At 37.7% G+C, this 18,471-nt stretch overlaps 1 protein-coding gene across 5 annotated transcripts in view; it reads right to left on the reverse strand.

Moving 5' to 3' along the window:
- BLM (BLM RecQ like helicase) overlaps nucleotides 1-18,471 on the reverse strand; it is a 98,689-nt gene that overhangs the window by 58,467 nt on the left and 21,751 nt on the right. For 2 of the 5 annotated variants that reach the window (XM_038532887.1, XM_038532885.1), the window contains exons 2-5: nucleotides 6,518-6,619; nucleotides 4,609-5,300; nucleotides 3,340-3,490; nucleotides 197-327 (exon numbers count right to left, since the gene is read on the reverse strand). In XM_038532887.1, coding sequence (XP_038388815.1) covers nucleotides 197-327; nucleotides 3,340-3,490; nucleotides 4,609-5,300; nucleotides 6,518-6,615 — 1,072 coding nt within the window. In that variant the 5' untranslated portion in view covers nucleotides 6,616-6,619. Of the gene's footprint in view, nucleotides 1-196; nucleotides 328-3,339; nucleotides 3,491-4,608; nucleotides 5,301-6,517; nucleotides 6,620-18,471 lie in introns of those variants that run through there. The other 3 variants (XM_038532886.1, XM_038532888.1, XM_038532889.1) reach the window with 3 other exon arrangements.

The following is an 18,471-nucleotide window of genomic DNA, read 5'->3' on the forward strand; positions in this document are numbered from 1 at the left end:
TTCCACTATTTCTTTCGAGAACACAAATTTCTGAGTTGTTCAAGCAAATGCTAGCTAACCAGCAGCCAAAGGTGGTTCTGTGTTAGAGGTGAGGAACTGCAAATTTGCCATCTAACACTGGACAGCCACAGGTTAAAAATACAACCGTACTGTTTCCAAATGTTAGGTAGTTAAAATATGTGCTATGTCGAAATACTTTTTGTACCGTCACAGTTTGTGCTGGTCTCTTGATTGGGCTGCTGTGTTGTCATCCCCTTGGGTGTTGGCAAGTCCTCGGATGTGCTAGGACCATCCTCTGTGCCAGAGGCATCAAGGTCCTTTAACATACTGTGAATTTAAAAATATAAAACTAAATGAGACTTAAGCCAAATGTATAGTTTTTCCTCTCATGTTTTCCCACAACGGGTCAGACAAATAAGAGAAGCATGTTTTTTTTTAATCTCCTCTAGTCTAGAACCTCTTTGGCAGGTCTTCAAAATCTCCCATCTTCTGGCCCCAAGAGATCTTTTCAATTCTCCTTCCAATGATGTTCTTTTAGTAACCCTATGTGGCGTCACAGGGCATCACTTACATTCCTCACAGGAGCCTGGCGTGGTCTACTTGGTCTATGTGAGGGATTCTGTCTCCCTCTCCTCTCAATTTGGAAAACTCATCATCCAATCTTCTCTGATAATGTATAGTTTTATACAAAAATTATTAACACATATAAACATGGTCAGTCTGACTGGATACAAAAAATACTTTAAAAGTAACAAATGGGCACTAAACACAAATGGGCACTAAAGTGTTAGAGAGAGGGTACCATGGAAATCCAGACAAAGACAACATCTTCTGGAACTTGAGCAGGCTTTGCCAAGGAGGGAGATATGAGGAAGCCCTGAATGACAGGTATTGGAAAAGTGACAGACCAAGTGTCTCTCTGAGTGAGGAGAGACAAAGATAATTCTCTTTACTTGGTATCAACTGTGCTTGCCTAAGGCTGGAATGCAATCTTCTAACTAGATTGAACAGTGATGAATAACTATGCTTTATATAGTCTTAAAAAATGATAATATAATTAAAGAAAAGGCCTTATAGTTTTAGCAATGTTTTCTAGATTGTCAGTTTGTCTCATTTGGTTCACTGGAGCTTATTGTTATCCTAAGAGCATAACTAGGGATAGAATTGAAGAGGTGATGTGGGGTCTGAAGATGGGAGGACTCTGAAGGCTGGCTCAAGAGGTTTGGCACACAGGAGATACAAAAACACGTTTCTCTTTTCTGTTACATATTACCTGAGCGTTACACCTCTGAAATTAATCCAAAACTCACAATCCAAAACCTTGTTTTAAGACAAGATAAAATACAAAAGAAAATTTAATTATGTACTGCACATACTGAGAGCATCATTTGTGAAAATTCTATTTCAGTTTTAAAATATATGCAAATATGGGCAGCCCCGGTGGCGCAGCGGTTTGGCGCCGCCTACAGCCTGGGGTGTGATTCTGGACCCGGGATCGAGTCCCACATCGGACTCCCTGCATGGAGCCTGCTTCTCCCTCTGTCTGTGTCTCTGCCTCTCTCTCTCTGTGCCTATGAATAAATAAATAAAATATTAAAAAAAATATATATGCAAATATGTATTCGAGGTCACAATGGAAACTATATAGATAGACTTCACCTTTGGGGAAACCTTGGAAATAAACATTTTCCAACTGCCAAAAATCTAGGTAAAGTTAACCATGGTATGACAACTCAATAAATTAGGTAGCCATTAAAAATAATAAAAATAAAGACTATGTAGCAGTATGAAAAATGTCTAAAAATAACATAAGAGAAAAGCAGAATAAAAAATTAAGGTTACATGTTGATTACAACATGTAAAAATGATTACAATGTAAAAATCACACACACATGTGAAGAAGGATCAAAACCTAACATGGGTAAGGAAAACGTCTGGTTTGTTGGAACTGCAAGACTACAAGCATCCTGTTAAGCTGGATACAAGGTTGTCTGTGCAACACACTTTTTTAGTAAACAGAGGGAAAAACCCAGGTGTTCAGTAGGAATTGATATGGTCCAGAAAATAGCCCTACACTGGATCTTATTTTTCTTTTTGATTTTTTTATTGGTGTTCAATTTGCCAACATATAGAATAACACCCAGTACTCATCCCATCAAGTGCCCCCCCTCAGTGCCAGTCACCCAGTCACCCCCACCCTACACTGGATCTTAGTCCACGTGCCATTGATTGTATCATCCTGGACAATCCCCTGGGCCTTGGCTGCTTCATTGTTAAATGGGAATCTGGTTTAGAATCTACACTCTATAGAAACTCTTGTTCAGTTCTTTCACTTTTTATAATGTTGTCTGAAATTCTATGGGATGGGATTAAGAGGACAGCTCTTACAGTTTTTTAGTTTTTTATCAAATAGTAATTATGTTTCGACCTTTCCCTCCTCTTTAAACAAGCCAACCTACATGTTAAAACACAATCTCAGAGAAGTGAGGTTATGTAGACAAATACCTCCTTCTTGCCTGCCTTCTTTAATTAAGGTGGTATACTAGGGGGACATGTTTCTCATAAAAATATTGGTTCACAGTAAATACTCCACCACTCAAATGCACCATGATCTAGATTGGGTCAAAGATGGAGGTAAGACTGATTAGTATTTTAAGCTATCGATGGCTTATGTATACCATGTCTTTTTCCTATAATACTGTCAATTAACCACAACCACATCACTAATTTACTAAAATTTAGTGAATGACAAATATAATGGCCAATTCTATCCTGCAGGATAAAAAGAAAAGGACACAATGTTAACTAAATCACTTCCCAAATAAGTGACTTTTCATTTGTGTCATTTCAGGTGTAGGAGTTTGAAAATATATAGTATTTTTAGGAATATATTTCACATGTCAAAATCAACTAAATAGAACCGTTTGGAGGTCCCACATAATTAATCATAATAGAACTTTACAGCTTTATACCACCGATTAAATAAAGTGTATAAACAGGGATTTTTTGATGCTTTCATGGGGATAGAAAACTTTGCAAAAGCATCAAACAAATCTATACAGAAATGATACTAGGTAGCTAAACAAAATTCTTTTCTTTCTTTTTTTTTAAGATTTTATTTATTCATGAGACACACACACAGAGAGAGGCAGAGACACAGGCAGAGGGAGAAACAGGCTCCATGCAGAGAACCGGATGTGGAACTCGATTTTGGGACTCCAGGATCACGCCCTAGACTGAAGGTAGGCACTCAACCGCTGAGCCACCCAGGTGTCCTAAACAAAATTATTTCAGATATCCCAGAAATACACAGTAACATTTATTAATTTGCTGTTTTACCTAAAACACTTTAAAGAGGAAGAAGAGGCAGAAATTACTTCTGGAGAAGGTGGAACAAAATCTGTATCGTAATCATCTTCGTCAAGCTCTACACATGGCGACTTCTCCAATGAACATAACTCTGTTTCTTCCCAGTTCTTCTTTTCGCTATCTAAAGTACAACCATTGACAAGCACAGGTTACTTTCATCACTACTGAGACAGGAAGTGCTGGGCACAAGCACTCAAGTGGGTGCTCCAGACGAGTCACACCAATGCCAGCACTCTATGTGTGCCCACCTTCCACATGTCCATGCTGGGGGCTTCTTCACAAATCATCACTGAGTCACCTGGATTAAGACCAATGGATGCGGGAAAGAAGGCTAAAGATCTGCTGAAGGATTCTCAGGACTCTCCAGTTCAACTATGAAACCCCTACTTAGTATCAGCACTTCCGTTTTTTCTATTTTTTTTTTTTTTAGGATCATTTTTTCTATTTTTCACTCATATTTCAGTAAGTGAAGTATGACATAGGAGTGTGTAACTGTACCAACCCTGTTAACTTGACTATGAGGGCCTCCTAGTTACTGAAGTCTGCCACACTCAGTGTCTTTCTCTCGACTATGTGTGATAACAATGCCCGATGGTTGCTTTCCAGCTTACCTGTGACCCCATTTTCTCTTCATAAACAGCAATGCATTTGATTAGACTACAGTTTTGCTTCTCATCAATCACCTTTCTGTCCCTTCGCACCCTGTGGTAACCTTGATGGGATTCGGGTGTTTAGAAGTATTAGTCTCACATTTACAATCATTTCATGAGGTGGGTACTTCCACACATGGCTAATCTCAGCTGAGGTTCTGGGCACCTAATAACTAGAAGACCTAAACAGAAAAGGATTTGAGTGTCATCTGTAATACTTTAATAGCACAATTAGATCGTATCATACATCCACATCCGGCGGAAGCAAGCCATAAAGGACTTATAATGGAAAGGCTTTATTTCATGTCCCATTTCTGCCATGAGCTAGTCAGTAGACCGTTAAGAAACCATTTAACCTCTATGGACCTTACAGAGCTATCCTTGGTGTTTATATAAAAATTATATTACTAGAATAAAATTTTCATTTCATCTGTAGAACCTGCTTCAAAGAAGTGGCCACACGCTGTGCAACAGGTATCTCCACAGAGCTAAGGACAAAAGCTGTATCTATCTGCTATTGTTTCAGGGCCTTGCTTTGAATAAATTAATATAATCAATATATTGAAATGAGATAAAATAAAATTTTTACCTCTTTCCTCTTCCAAATGAGTTTTTAAAGAATGACTCTCCTGAGGATCTCCATGTATAAGCTCTTCAGGATTGGGGTCATCATCAATGCAAATCACATCATTACTAAACCATTCCGAGTCGTCGTTCTGTTTTTTAGTCAAACATGCTTGCTTACTTTCAAAGGAGGATGGAGTCAAATCAGCCTTTACTGTATTTGCTTGAGGAAGCTGTGCTTTCAAAAAGTTTCTCTTAGGTTTTTTTGACTTCTGAGCAGTGCTAACTCTCACAAAGTGATTTTTGCATGGTGTAACAAGCTTTGAATTTCCAGAAGTATCAAAGTCATCCATATCATCCCAATCATTGATGGTAACAAAAGAATCTGATGAAGAGCTAAATTCCAATTTCTTGAAAGTAGCATTACTGGATTTCTTTACAATCGGTGTGTTCTGGGTATTACATAAAACTCGTGAAACCAGTGACAAATCTGGCAATAATGGTTTTGAAACAGTTCTCCTGGTTTGCTGTCCTGCTGGAGTATTTTTGAGGTCACTGGGCCTTGTCTGCTGACTTGTGGCGTGGGGCAGAGGTTCACTGAAGGGAAAGGCCTCAGTGACATTAACATCTTTGTCATTTAACACAGGTGTTTTTGCTACTGACACACTAGTGACAGACACATTGTTGGCTGATGTTTTCTTCTTAAAAGTGAAAACTCTGAAAAATAATTGAAAAACTGAATTAGACTGATTAATTTTAGCAAACCCACCAACTATACAAAACTCTAAAGTCTGTTACTGATTTATACAGCAACTCCTTCACTGTAGCACAGATAAGCAAAGAATCCATCTCCTTGTTTTTTATTTTATTTTTTTAAGATTTTATTTATTTATTCATGAGAGGCACACAGAGACAGAGAGAGGCAGAGACATAGGCAGAGGGAGAAGCAGGCTCCATGCAGGGAGCCCAACGTGGGACTTGATCCCGGGTCTCCAGGATCACACCCCGGGCCGAAGGCGGCACCAAACCGCTGAGCCAGCGGGGCTGCCCTCCCTCTCTGGTTTTAAGATTTATACAGTAACTTAAAATTATAATTTGTATGCTCTGATCTTTCCAATTTAGAAGCTAATTATTTGGTTTTGAGAGTATCCAGGCCACTCCCACTACTTTATTTCTCACATGGATCATCTGTAATTAAGGAGAGGGACAGCATAAAAGAAAAAGAGAAGAGACTCAAATGTGAGGTTGAGTTGCTTGTCTGGTACAAGTTTTCTTTTTTTTTTTTGGTACAAGTTCTTTTTTTTTTTTTTTTTTGGTACAAGTTCTTATGGGGAAGAGAGATGAAAACTGAACAGGCTATGCTGGAACCGGAAGGACAAAGTCCCTTGGATGTCTGCTGGGCGTGGTGGCATGAAGTTCAATGGTAACTTTAAAGTCCAGCACTCACATCAGTGTCTAGAATTTGGTAAAGTTCTAGAAATTATTTTTTTTAAGTTCTAGAAATTATTAAACAGAATAGAAATATTAAAGAATAAAAATTATTACTAAATATCATCAGAAGGAGTTTGGAGCCTCGCTTGGAGGAGAGAAAACTGGAGAGCTGTAGGGTTCCTCATAAACTGTTGTTGGAATAGATATAAAATTATATTAAAATATTGAAAATACCTATTTGCCCAAACTTATAGGAAGATTCATTATTCATTCATGCCACAGATATTAACTGAGCAAGTAATATGTGCCAGGAACAATGCGGAAGTACTGAATATTTATTACCTGGAGCTACTAAAACATGCTCTATCGTTAATGTGCAAAGTAGGGACATGACTGAGCCCTCAGCTTCATTTCCTTATCTGCACAGTGAAAGTGCTGAAAGAGAAGTGTTTCATTCATACAATACTCTGGGTCAGTGCCTGTATGACAGCCAAAATACTTACGAAGATTTCGGTTTGGAAGGACTTAATTTGTTACTAAGTTTTCTGGCTGAATGGCGTTCTAGTTGCTCCTGTAGATTATTCTGGGGAACGGCAGCCATGATCCTAAACAGGGAGGAAAAGAATGATCAGGGGAGTTAAGTACTTTGCATTAATCATAGTATTTCTGGAGGGGGACGCATGGAGCACTGTTTCAACTGTGCCTAGATGAATGACGTTTTTTTGGGTCAATAAATTGTTTTGATTTTTCTTTTTTTTTTTTTTAACATCTGGTGATACCTGAAATATATAGCCTTTAACTCAGTGAAGGCTCACTTAAATAGCAAAATGACCTGGTTTCCCCCAAAGCTAAAATAAGCACAATAGACATAAGAGAAGAGATTATTTGTAAAGGGTTTAGAGAAAAACAAGACCTAGCTTGGGCTGGAAGAGTAAATGGAAGCTGGATGGGAGCGAGGTGGGAGTGAACGATGAAAGCATATGGAAAACCCCCAAGAACAGATGAAAGGCAAAGAAGAAAGGGCTCACCTATGAGAATAGTGCACTTTGCCAGCAAGATGCCGTGCTTCATGATTATAGGGTCTCAGTCTGAAAGAGTACTTTCACCAAGCACATTTATACTCCTCGTGGGACAAATGTGATATTGCTGAGCTACTATGCAGGATAATGCACAGTCTCAGCCACCTTAAAATTCCTGAGGCTGAAGGGAGACGGGATAGCTGGAATCTATGCATAGTTAAAAATTCTCATTCAGGCTGAGTGTTATAATCTCCTCTCCCACTCCATCTTTACCAGAGACCCACTTTTATTTTATGCCATGTACCTTAGGAGGAAGGGTTAAAAACACTAGATGTTTATGGAAATAGGAAGTTTTATATCATATTCCACTCATTGATTATTAAAATAATCTGTTTAACAACTGTTTTACTTGATTTTTAAAAAAGTTTATTTATTTTAGTAATCTCTATGTTCAATGTGGGGCTTGAACTCTTGACACCAAGATCAAGAGTCACACACTCCTCCAACCGAGCCAGCCAGGCACCATTTCACTTTAGATAGTAGTGAAAAGAAGAACTTGGAAGAAATGCAATTATATTCAATTGAAAATTTTCCATTTGTTGAGCTTGATGAAGATGATTATGATACAAATTTTCTTCCACATTCTCCAGAAGGAATGATTTCTGCCTCTTCTTCCCCTTTAGTATGCTTCAGGTAAAATAGCTAATTAATTAATAGCATTGAATAATTCATATCGATAATGTGAATTATATCTTAGTAAAGATGTTATCAAAATAATGATTAAAAAATAGACAGGAAGGGGGACACCTGGGTGGCTCAGTGATTGAGTGTCTCTGTCTTTGGCTCGGGGTGTGATCCCCGGGTCCGAGATTGAGCCCTGCATCAGGCTCCCTGCATGGAGCCTGCTTCTCCCTCTGCCTCTGTCTCTGCCTCTCTCTCTCTCTGTCTTTCATGAATAATAAATAAAATTAAAAAAATAGACTGAAGGGTTGTAATGAACTCCTACATACCCGTCACCCAGAGTCAACAATTGTCAACTCACATCCAATGTTGTTTCATCTGTACTCACACACATCCCACTGTCCTCACTTTACCATTCTGGAAGTTGACCTCCTCAAATGATGTATTTTAATTCTGTTGTCCCTTCTTTATTCATTACCTAGTATATTTCTATCAACAGAAGTCTCTTCTGACCTAGTTTGTTACCTAGTATAATACAGTTCACACAGGAAAGTCAGGATGTTAGATTCTTTCCTTTATTAATTTTCAAAACAATGACTTGATTTTCTAACAACCCCCAATGGTTAATTTTTTTTCAGATTATAAACTCATCACTTAAATGTATTAGGCATATTTCAGTCCAATAATTATCATTCATCCTTATTGATTCTCCAATTGTTTCATGTGTGGCTAGTGGGAATCTCCTTAGTCCTTCTGACATAACCTAGTCTTTGTGAGCTCCCTCACTATCTGGAATGAATACATATTCCAGGCTAATATTGTGCATTTTCTGCCCCAGAATTAGAATTAGCCATTTCCCCCAAAGAGTCCTAATTTTTTTTACATGGACAATATGTTAAGGCCAGTTTCTGTGTGTCCAAAGGCACATTCCCATTTTGTCCTAACAAGGGGCTTGAACTCACAGCTCCAAGATCAAGAGTCGCAGGCTCCTCTGACTGAGCCAGCCAGGAACTCTAGCACTTCCCCATTTTATATCCAGTTTAAAAGGATTTTTTTCTTTAGAATTTTTTTTATTTATTCATGAGAGACACACAGAGAGAGAGACATAGGCAGAGAGAGGGAGAAGTAGGATCCCTGCGGGACTTGATCCCAGGACCCTAGGATCATGACCTGAGCCAAAGGTAGACCCTCAACCACTGAGGCACCCAGTTGTCCCTCTTTTTTTTTTTTTTTTTAACAAATAAAGATTTTATTTATTTATTTGATAGAGAGTGAGCGCTCACACAAGCAGGAGAGGGGCAGAGGCAGAGAGAGAGAGAGAGAGAGAGAGAGAGAGAGAAGCAGACTCCCCACTGAGCAGGGAGCCCGACATAGGGTTCGATCCCAGGACCCCAGGATCATGACCCAACCCAAAGGCAGAAACTCAACCAGTTGAGCCACCCAGGCACCTCTCTAAAAAAGACTGGTCTTTTGTTGAAATATGCTCTCTCCAAGATCTGTCCAGTGTGGAAATTCTTCACAGTATAAATGAGAAAGAGTGAAGTCACACTGCTGCCTCTCAGAATTTCAACCTCAGCTGCTGACACAGAGGTGGAGGCACAAGATCTTCAACCTTAAGACATTGAGCAGAACAAAATGGTCCACGGCATCATTACTTAATTTTTCCCCACATTCCTTCTAAGATTTTATAGTTTTTATCTCATCCTTCTATGAATTTTCCATGTCTTATTTATTTTTGGATCAAAATCAGCCATGGTACTCTGAGATTTCCAACATCACTCCAAAACATGATGATATGTATTTAACCACCTCAATAGGACAAATGTTTGATTAAATATTTCATAACTGTAGTGACACATTATGGATTCATAGTTAGCATGCAGTCAGCCTTAACCCTGGGGCACTTTCCCTACTTTTAAGCTACATGACTCTTTGGTTATTCCCAGAGGGTACCATCCTCTAGTCAGAGACACAGTCCAGAGCCTGGTAGCAAGCACACAAATTTTCTACTCAATATCCTTCAGTGGGATCGCCTTTAAGAAGTTGGTGAGTGCTGAGAAGCAAAAAGTGTCTCCCTTGTACCTATTCCATTAGAACATTAAATTGTTTGACACACAAAAAATTGTTCACTAACAGCAAAAATCTATGATATAAAATTAATGGAGGAAAATTAACTGAAAATAGAGATCAGTGAAAAGTTTCACAATACCAAAGAATAGGAACAGAGCAACGAGCCCAGAAAACTTTAAGTAAAATAAACTTCTGAATTAGACTCACCAGTGGAATCATAAGAATACTTTTTTTTTTTTAAAGATTGTATTTATTTATGCATGAGAGACAGAGAGAGAGAGAGGCAGAGACACAGGCAGAGGGAGAAGCAGGCTCCATGCAGGGAGCCAGACATGGCATTTGATCCTGGATCTCCAGGATCCCACCCTGGGCCAAAGGCAACACTAAACCGCTGAGCCACCGGGGCTGCCCCACAAGAATACTTCGGTAAATGATTAACAATTTTCTCTCACTTACAAGAGGGGTAAGTCATTCTTAAGCCATTGTGATAAGCAAAATACTGATTCAATAGTTATAAAAAATTTGCTGAATGAAACAAAATGAACCACAAAACGACATCCAAGCACAGAATAAATAAGAATAAATAAATCAGTGAAAAGAGGAATGAGAGAATAACAACAATCCAGAGCTGGAATTCAAAACATATACCCAGTAAACGAGACTTCAAGTTTTTGTAAATTAAAAAAAAAAACCAATGGCAAAGAATAAACGACTAAAGGGGTCCTATCTGAACAGTATCTTGAATAAAGAAAAATGGTTTAGGCCAGAAACTGAGGATTTTTATTTAACAAGCAGGCTGTGATACTAAGAAGTAGTCTAAGGACATGAAAAGGAAAAAAAATAGTTAAGTAATCTCTGCACTCAACATGGGGCTTGAACTCACAACCCCAAGATCAAGAGTCACATGCTCCACGGATTGAGCCAGCCAGGAACCCCTAAAAGGAAAAAAAAAAAGATAAAGTCCTACATGTAGCAAAGCAAGAAAAGTATCACATTTGTAATAATAAATAGAATTACTTCCAACTACTTGAGGGATATAGCTGTTAATAAGATCCTCAGCATAAAAGATCCAAGCAACTTTTGTTCATTCTCCAAAGAGTAATCTTTTTGGAGTTTTTTGTTTGTTTGTTTGTTTTTTAAAGATTTATTTATTTGAGAGAGAGCACGCTTGTGTGCAAAAGGGGGCAGGGAAAAGAGGGAGAGAATCTCAGGCAGCCTTCATGCTGATGTGGAACATGATAGGGGGCTCAATCTCACAACCCTAAAATCATGACCTGAGTCCAAACCAAGAGTCAGATGCTCATCTGCACCACCCAGGTGTCCCTGGAGTTTTAACATTTTAAGATTCAAGCCTTATCTCCAAAACTGTCTGTTAAGAAATGTTCACAGATGGGGCTCCAAGCTCAGCAGAATCTTCTTTCCCTCTCTGCCTCTCCCCCAGCTTGCACATGCATGTGTGCACACTTTCTAAAATAAATAAATAAATCTTTAAAAAAAATGTTCAAATAGTAACACTGACTTTAAAAACATAAATTTAGGTAGACACAAGCAGGTGGCTTGAAGACTCTATGTCCCTCCCACATCAGGAAACTACTAAAGGTCCTGTGAAAGTGAAGCAGAATTTCCTAAGAATATGAGAGGTGGAGAAGAGAAAACCTATAATGGCTGTGAAGGCCCTGACACCATGGATGTCAAATTGATGTCTTTCGATGGTCATGAACTTATTGTGGAAAGAGAACATATACTAACATCTGGAACAATATAAGCCACATTGTGCAGCCTGAATCAGTCTGCTGAGAACAAGACTACTGAGGTCAATTTCAGAGAGATCCCTTCATGTATGCTATCAAAAGTACGTGTAGGGGCGCCTGGGTGGCTCAGTCATTTAGGCATCTGACTTGATTTCCATGCAGGTCATGATCTTGGGTTATGAGATCACCTGGCATGGGGCTCCCCACTGGGTGTGGAGCCTGCTTGGGATTCTCTCTCCTCCTCTGCCCCTACCAGCCCTCTCACTTAAAACAAACAAACAAACAAACAAACAAACAAACAAACAACAAACAAGACTTATGTATTTTACCTACAAGGTTTGCTATACTAACAGCTCCATGGAATATGCCAAATATACCTGAAATTGTACCAGAACTGCTGACGGCTGGGAACTTTTAGATTGTTAAATAAAATACATTGTAATAACCTGTTAACTTCTTTCAGTGTTTAAAAATAAACAAAAATTTAAAAAGTTAGTGGAAGGAATGGCTCATCTGAGTTAACCAGGTCTATTAGACATATTCTGAAAACACTGGTGGGAAAAAGACTGTTGCTATGAAATGCAGAATTATTACAACAAAAGTTAAGGTTAAAAAAAGACTGCAGGAAAACAAAGGGCAGAAAAAGCAAAGTTTTCTCTCTTTTTTAACGCAGAATTCCTTTTCTTTCAAATAAATGTGACTAAAGTTACTATTTTGGGATCTATCAAAATCAGTAGCACTACCTTCTCTCTAGGTCAAGTCTTTCTTTTATTCTTTTTGTTGTCGTAAGGTGGCTACTTTAGGACATGAGGACAGACTAGCCAAAAAGACTACTCTTAAGAAATTCACTGCCGGGATCCCTGGGTGGCGCAGTGGTTTAGCGCCTGCCTTTAGCCCAGGGCGCGATCCTGGAGACCTGGGATCGAATCCCACGTCGGGCTCCCGGTGCATGAAGCCTGCTTCTCCCTCTGCCTGTGTCTCTGCCCCTCTCTCTCTCTGTGTGACTATCATAAATGAAAGAAAAGAAAAGAAAAGAAAAGAAAAGAAAAGAAAAGAAAAGAAAAGAAAAGGAAAGAAAGAAAGAAAGAAATTCACTGCCAACTAACATTCAAGTATGTCTTGTACTGTTTTCAGTTTTCTGCTGGAAGTAGAGGTTTCAGGGGTGAGCTTCACTTGGTTACTGTTCAAAGGGAGGAGCTACCTTTCCTGCGGCAAAAGTGAGGGCAAATTTTAACCTTATAAACCTCAACTTCACCTTGACAGGGCACCAGAGACAAGCAACACTTTCTCCTCTAATCAAACATTATGCAAACACAATTTCTAAATGAAGAGAGACTTCTGACTAGGATTTCATAAATGTTATTTTCTTCATTTACTGTCATGCATAGTTTATCTTCTGGGAAGAGGCATATCTCTGTGTGACTTAACTATGAAAAGCAAAGCTGTCAAAATGTGTAATCCCACTGTATCTCATAAGAAAGGGAAATTTATTAATTATAGGGTTATCGGGTGGTTACCAAATCCATTTGCCCACAGTTCTTCCATACCACTATTTTTATTATGTAGGTTTTAATTATCTTTCTTTTTAAAATTCATGGTAAAAATGTAAAGTAATTCTCCAGGCAGCCCTGGTGGCTCAGCGGTTTAGCGCCGCCTTCAAGCCCAGGGCGTGATCCTGGAGTCCTGGGATCAAGTCCCACGTCGGACTCCCTGCATGGAGCCTGCTTCTCCCTCTGCCTGTGTTCTGCCTCTCTCTCTCTGTGTCTCTCATGAATGAATAAATAAAATCTTAATAAATAAATAAATACTCCAACTTTTAGACTTTTAACTTCCAGTTATATTTAATAAGTAAAATTAAAACAGCTGCTAAGAGCTAAAAAAAGAAAGAACCTACATATTATATCAAAGAGCCCAAGGCAAAGGGAATAAATAAAAAGTCATTGCAGAATGATAAAAAAAAGTCCAAACTATACTTAATCTCTATGACCCAAATACCACAGCAAAAAAATGAATAAAGCTAAAACTGTTAAAAATGCAAGGAGAGATAATGGAAAGAAACAGAACTGTAAGGAGATCACAGCATCAATTTAGTACAAAATGCAAAGACCAGTGGGAATGAGAACTGTATTAAAGAACCCAGCTTCTTTGGTTAATCCTACCACAAATTCATGGTGTACCTTGGAGGAATTCATTTACTCTCTCTAGCACCCTCATTTGTAAAGTAAGGAGGTTGGGTTGGAGAATTTCTGTGTTTCCTTCTAAAATTAGCTTTCTATGATTTCAGAACTAAGCAGGTATTTGGAAGGAATAAAATGAGAAGTAGAGAATATAATCCCAAAATGTTGATGAGCAATAAAAAAAAAAATTGTCAAAGAAATAATATATACTAAAAAGTAGAGACTACATAGTTTCAAGTTGGAGGCACAAGTTAATAAAAACAAATTAATAGGGAAAATAAAAACAAAATTTAGAAAGTTTAAATTATGGTCTAAATAAAACTGGAACTGATAAAAAAATCTCAATATTATAAAATAATACTATTTTTAAAGAGTGATAATTAAAACACTATATATTGAACACTTAGTTGGCAGTAGTTCTTAGCATTTTAGGTCATAGATTCTGTTAACAATCTTATGAAAATAATGGACCCTCTGTCTGAAAAATGAACACAATTTTGTAATAAGTTTCAAGGGGTTCTGAGTCCCACCAGGAGCCCACCACAGCCTTTGGTAACAACCTGTTTTATTTGAATATAGCTGAAGGAGAGGAAAATAATGAAGTAATTACACATGTGTATAATCTTAGAAAAAGTACAGAATAACAATTTAAAAAAATTAAGGGCATAAAAGTCAATAAGGAAAAAATAGGGGAACTGATAACACCAAGAGGTGTTTCTAGAGCACAATGAAGAGACAAACAGGGATCCCTGGGTGGTGCAGCGGTTTAGCGCCTGCCTTTGGCCCAGGGCGCGATCCTGGAGACCCGGGATCGAGTCCCACGTCGGGCTCCCGGTGCATGGTGCCTGCTTCTCCCTCTGCCTGTGTCTCTGCCTCTCTCTCTCTCTCTCTCTGTGACTATCATAAGTTAAAAATAAAAAAATAAGAAAAGTAAACTATAAAAAAAAATAAAACATAACGAGAAACATATAAACACTAACATCAAAGCATGATGGTTGATTTGAAAAATCTAAATTAAATAGACGTTTTAAAAAAATGTAAGTACTCAATATTGATATGAGAAATAGGAAGCCAAAATGAACAGTTAAAATGGAAAGAACTATAAAAAGTTTCTCTAAAAAGCACCAAATTCATTGTACAAATTCATTGTCCAAAACAAGCATGGTCCTGACTCTAAAATATCATAAGTACAAAGAAACTTAAGTTGATGCTCACCAACCTCAAATGGGCCTGCAGCTCTGCCAAGAAAAAGTACATTTCTCTGGTCAATTTACTCTCATTTTACTTCCTCAAACTTCTACTCTTCTCTCCAAACAGATGACTTCCTTTCTATATTACAGAGAACATGGAAACCACCACAGGAAACCCCCACTTTTCTGCCAAATTGCAAGCCCCCTCTTTATGTGGAGCCGGGCTACCCTCTTTGACAAAGTTCTCCACCTGAATCTTTAGATCCCCTACACATCCTTCACCTTTCCAAAAACCTTACTCTATTTATTACTAATCTTTCTCTTTCTTGTATAATTAGTCCATTCTTCTTGACTGGCATCCCTTTAGATTTTAAACATGTGAAAGCCTCTCCCTTTGAGGAAAGAAAACCCCAAAACATAACACCTATATGACTCCATATCTCCTTCCCTGTAGAGCCAACCTTTTTTTTTTTTTAATTTTATCAAAGAGAGCGAGTGAGCACATGCACAAGCAGGGGAAGAGGGGCAAAGGGACAGAGAGAGGGAGAAGCAGACTCCTCGCTGAGCAGGGAGCCCAACTTGGGGCTCGATCCCAGGACCCTGAATGACTTGAGCCAAAGGCAGTTGCTTAACCAACTGAGCCACCCAAGCGCTCCTTTTAAAAAAGATTTTATTTATTTGAGAGAGAGTACACACACAAACACACACACACACAAAGGAGGAGCAGAGGGAGAGGGACAAGCAGACTCTGCACCAGGTGTAAAGCCCAATGTGGGACTCCATCCCACGACTCTGAGATCATGACCTGAGCTGAAGAGTCAGACACTTACATGACTGAGCCACCCAGGTGCCCCTACAGCCAAACTTCTTGAAAGACTTACCTTCACTCTCCATTTCCCAACCCTCAATCATCTTTTCCTCATATAAATCTGGCTTCTACCTGACCACAAAGCTAAAACCCTTACTAGGGCCACTAACGATCTCTATATTACTTAATCCAATAGCCTTTTTGACCCTTCTCTTTTCTGACCTCTTAATATATGACATAGTTGACTACATGTTCCTTTTTGAAACAGGAGCCTTCTATCAGACCCTCTTGACACAGTTTGCTCCTACTCATCCTTCAGTATGTCATCTGAATCATTACTTCCTTAAGGAAAACCCGTATTTAGGGAGGAGGTTAAAAGCATGGGTTCTGAGCCAAAGTACATGGGTTTGTATCCTGGCTCTGCCATTTATTAAGTGCCCTTGGACACTGCCATTTAACCTCTCTGTCCCTCAGATTACTCATCTATACAATGCCCCCCAACCTCAAGTGGTTGTTCCGTGAATTTGAGCAAATCAGTATTTGTGAAGTGTTTAGAATGTTATCTGGGAGACAACAAGTATATAGATATCTGTGTTTGATAAAGAATAATTCCTCTATAATACATTTTTATGATAATAAATACCTCTTAATTGCAGCTCTTATCACAGTTGTAACTCTACATTCACTTTTGTAATTACTTGATTGGTTATTTCTTCTACTAGATTTTGAGTACTATGCAGATTGGGCCACTATTGGTTTTATGACCCACAGCATCTCTAAATACCTAGCGCTTTATTAACACTTATTAAATTAAAGAATAAAAAACAATTTTAAAGAATATAGAAAGGATGGTTCAAAGGACTTTATTTATTTGAAAGACTTATTTACTTATTTATTTATCTGAGGGAGAGAGAAAGTGAGAATGAGAGAGAGCACACATGCATGGGGTGGGAGGTAAGGGGCAGAGAGAGAGGGAGAGGGAAACTCAAACAGACTCAGCTCTGAGATCACAGCCTGAACTGAAACCAAGAGTCAAGTGCTTAACCAACTGTACCACCCAGGTTCCACTCAAAAGAATAACTGTGATCAACTACGGCTTATGCCAGAAATATAAAGCTGTTTAATATTAAGTAAAACCATTAACACGTCATCTTAACAGTTTACTTAATAATAGTATGATCAGATCCATAGATTCTAAAAATATATTTCTATTGGGGTAAAACATACATGGAGTAAAGTGCATTGATCTTAAATGTACCTCTCAATACAGTTTTACTTATATATTCAATTAAATAAATAACATTCAATTATAATATAGAATATCGGTAACACCTCAGTATGCTTTCTTGTTTTCTTTCCCAGTTAATATACCCTAGATGTAACCACTACTTGACTCTATCACCAGTGATTAGTTTTGCCTATTCTTGAACTTCATTCATATATATAGAATAATATACTATGTACTATCAATGTATTTTTGAAAAGCCAGCTGATAAAACTCAAATCATTTCTAATAGGTAGACTGAAACACAGAATTAGAATTTGAAACAAAAAAAAAAAAAAGAAATTGAAACCAAGACTCACTGTAATATATTTTACAGTAGGGATGAATCCATTAAAAATAGGGCCAAAAAACAAGGGTGTTCACTTATTTTCACTCTCACATTTTCACATATTTGCCAATGTGAAAATATTCAAAAAGGAAAATACTAGAAGAGATGAGAATATCATTACATGTAGACAATATGATTATATACCAACACAATCCAAAGAAAATCAGTCATAACAATAGATAATTAAAACTTCAGCAAAGTGGTTAAATAAAAGATAAATATAAATCCACAGAAGGCAAGTGTATTCGTGTGTAGTGGTAATAACTAACTAGAAAATCCAAATTTTAAAAAGCATTCAGTTAACAATAGCAATGAAAAGTATTAAACTACCAATTAACCTAACAAAAGATATACATCTTCATGATATAAAGAAAATGACCAAATATTACTAGGAGAAATAAAGAAAAATTGGAAAAATAGACAAATATTTCATATTCTTCAATGAAAGCTTTAAATGTCATTAAGATAGCAGTCTTTCATAAATTAATTCAAGAGTTTAACAAAATTCCAATTAAAACACCACAAGAATACTTTACAAAACTCAACAAAAATGCTTCTAAAGTTCTTTTGTCAAAAGCACAATATTGGGGCTGGAACCAGCATTAGAAATACAATTATGTTAAATGTGACAGTAATTTAAAAGGCATGGTACTCATCTTTAAAAAAGAAAAACCTGGTCTCTAAAACGTAATGTTTAATGTGTGATGAGAAAAACATAACAAAATAGGGAAAATAATCAGTATTTAACAAGTGTTACTGGGATGTTCAGTAAGCAATATACTCTAGATCAGGAGCTGGCAAACTACAGACACACAGGCCAAATCTGGCCTGCAGCCAGGTTTTGTAAGCAATGTTTTCCTGAAACACAACTATGCTTATTTGTTCACATACTACCTATAGCTAGCTGCTTTAACACCATAGTTGCGTAGTTATGGCAGAGACTATCTGGTCTGCAAAGCCTAAAATGTTTACTATCTGGCTTTTTTTAGAAAAGATTTGTTGATAGTTACTCTAGATTATTGTTGAGTAAAAAAATAATTATTAAATACATCAAATCCCTGATTAGAAGTAAAAAAAAAAATTAAAACTTTCTTTTAAAGATTTTATTTTTCATGAGAGACACACAGAGAGAGGCAGAAACATAGACA

Source organism: Canis lupus, chromosome 3 (assembly GCF_011100685.1).
Source record: "Canis lupus familiaris isolate Mischka breed German Shepherd chromosome 3, alternate assembly UU_Cfam_GSD_1.0, whole genome shotgun sequence".
Lineage (NCBI taxonomy): Eukaryota > Metazoa > Chordata > Mammalia > Carnivora > Canidae > Canis > Canis lupus.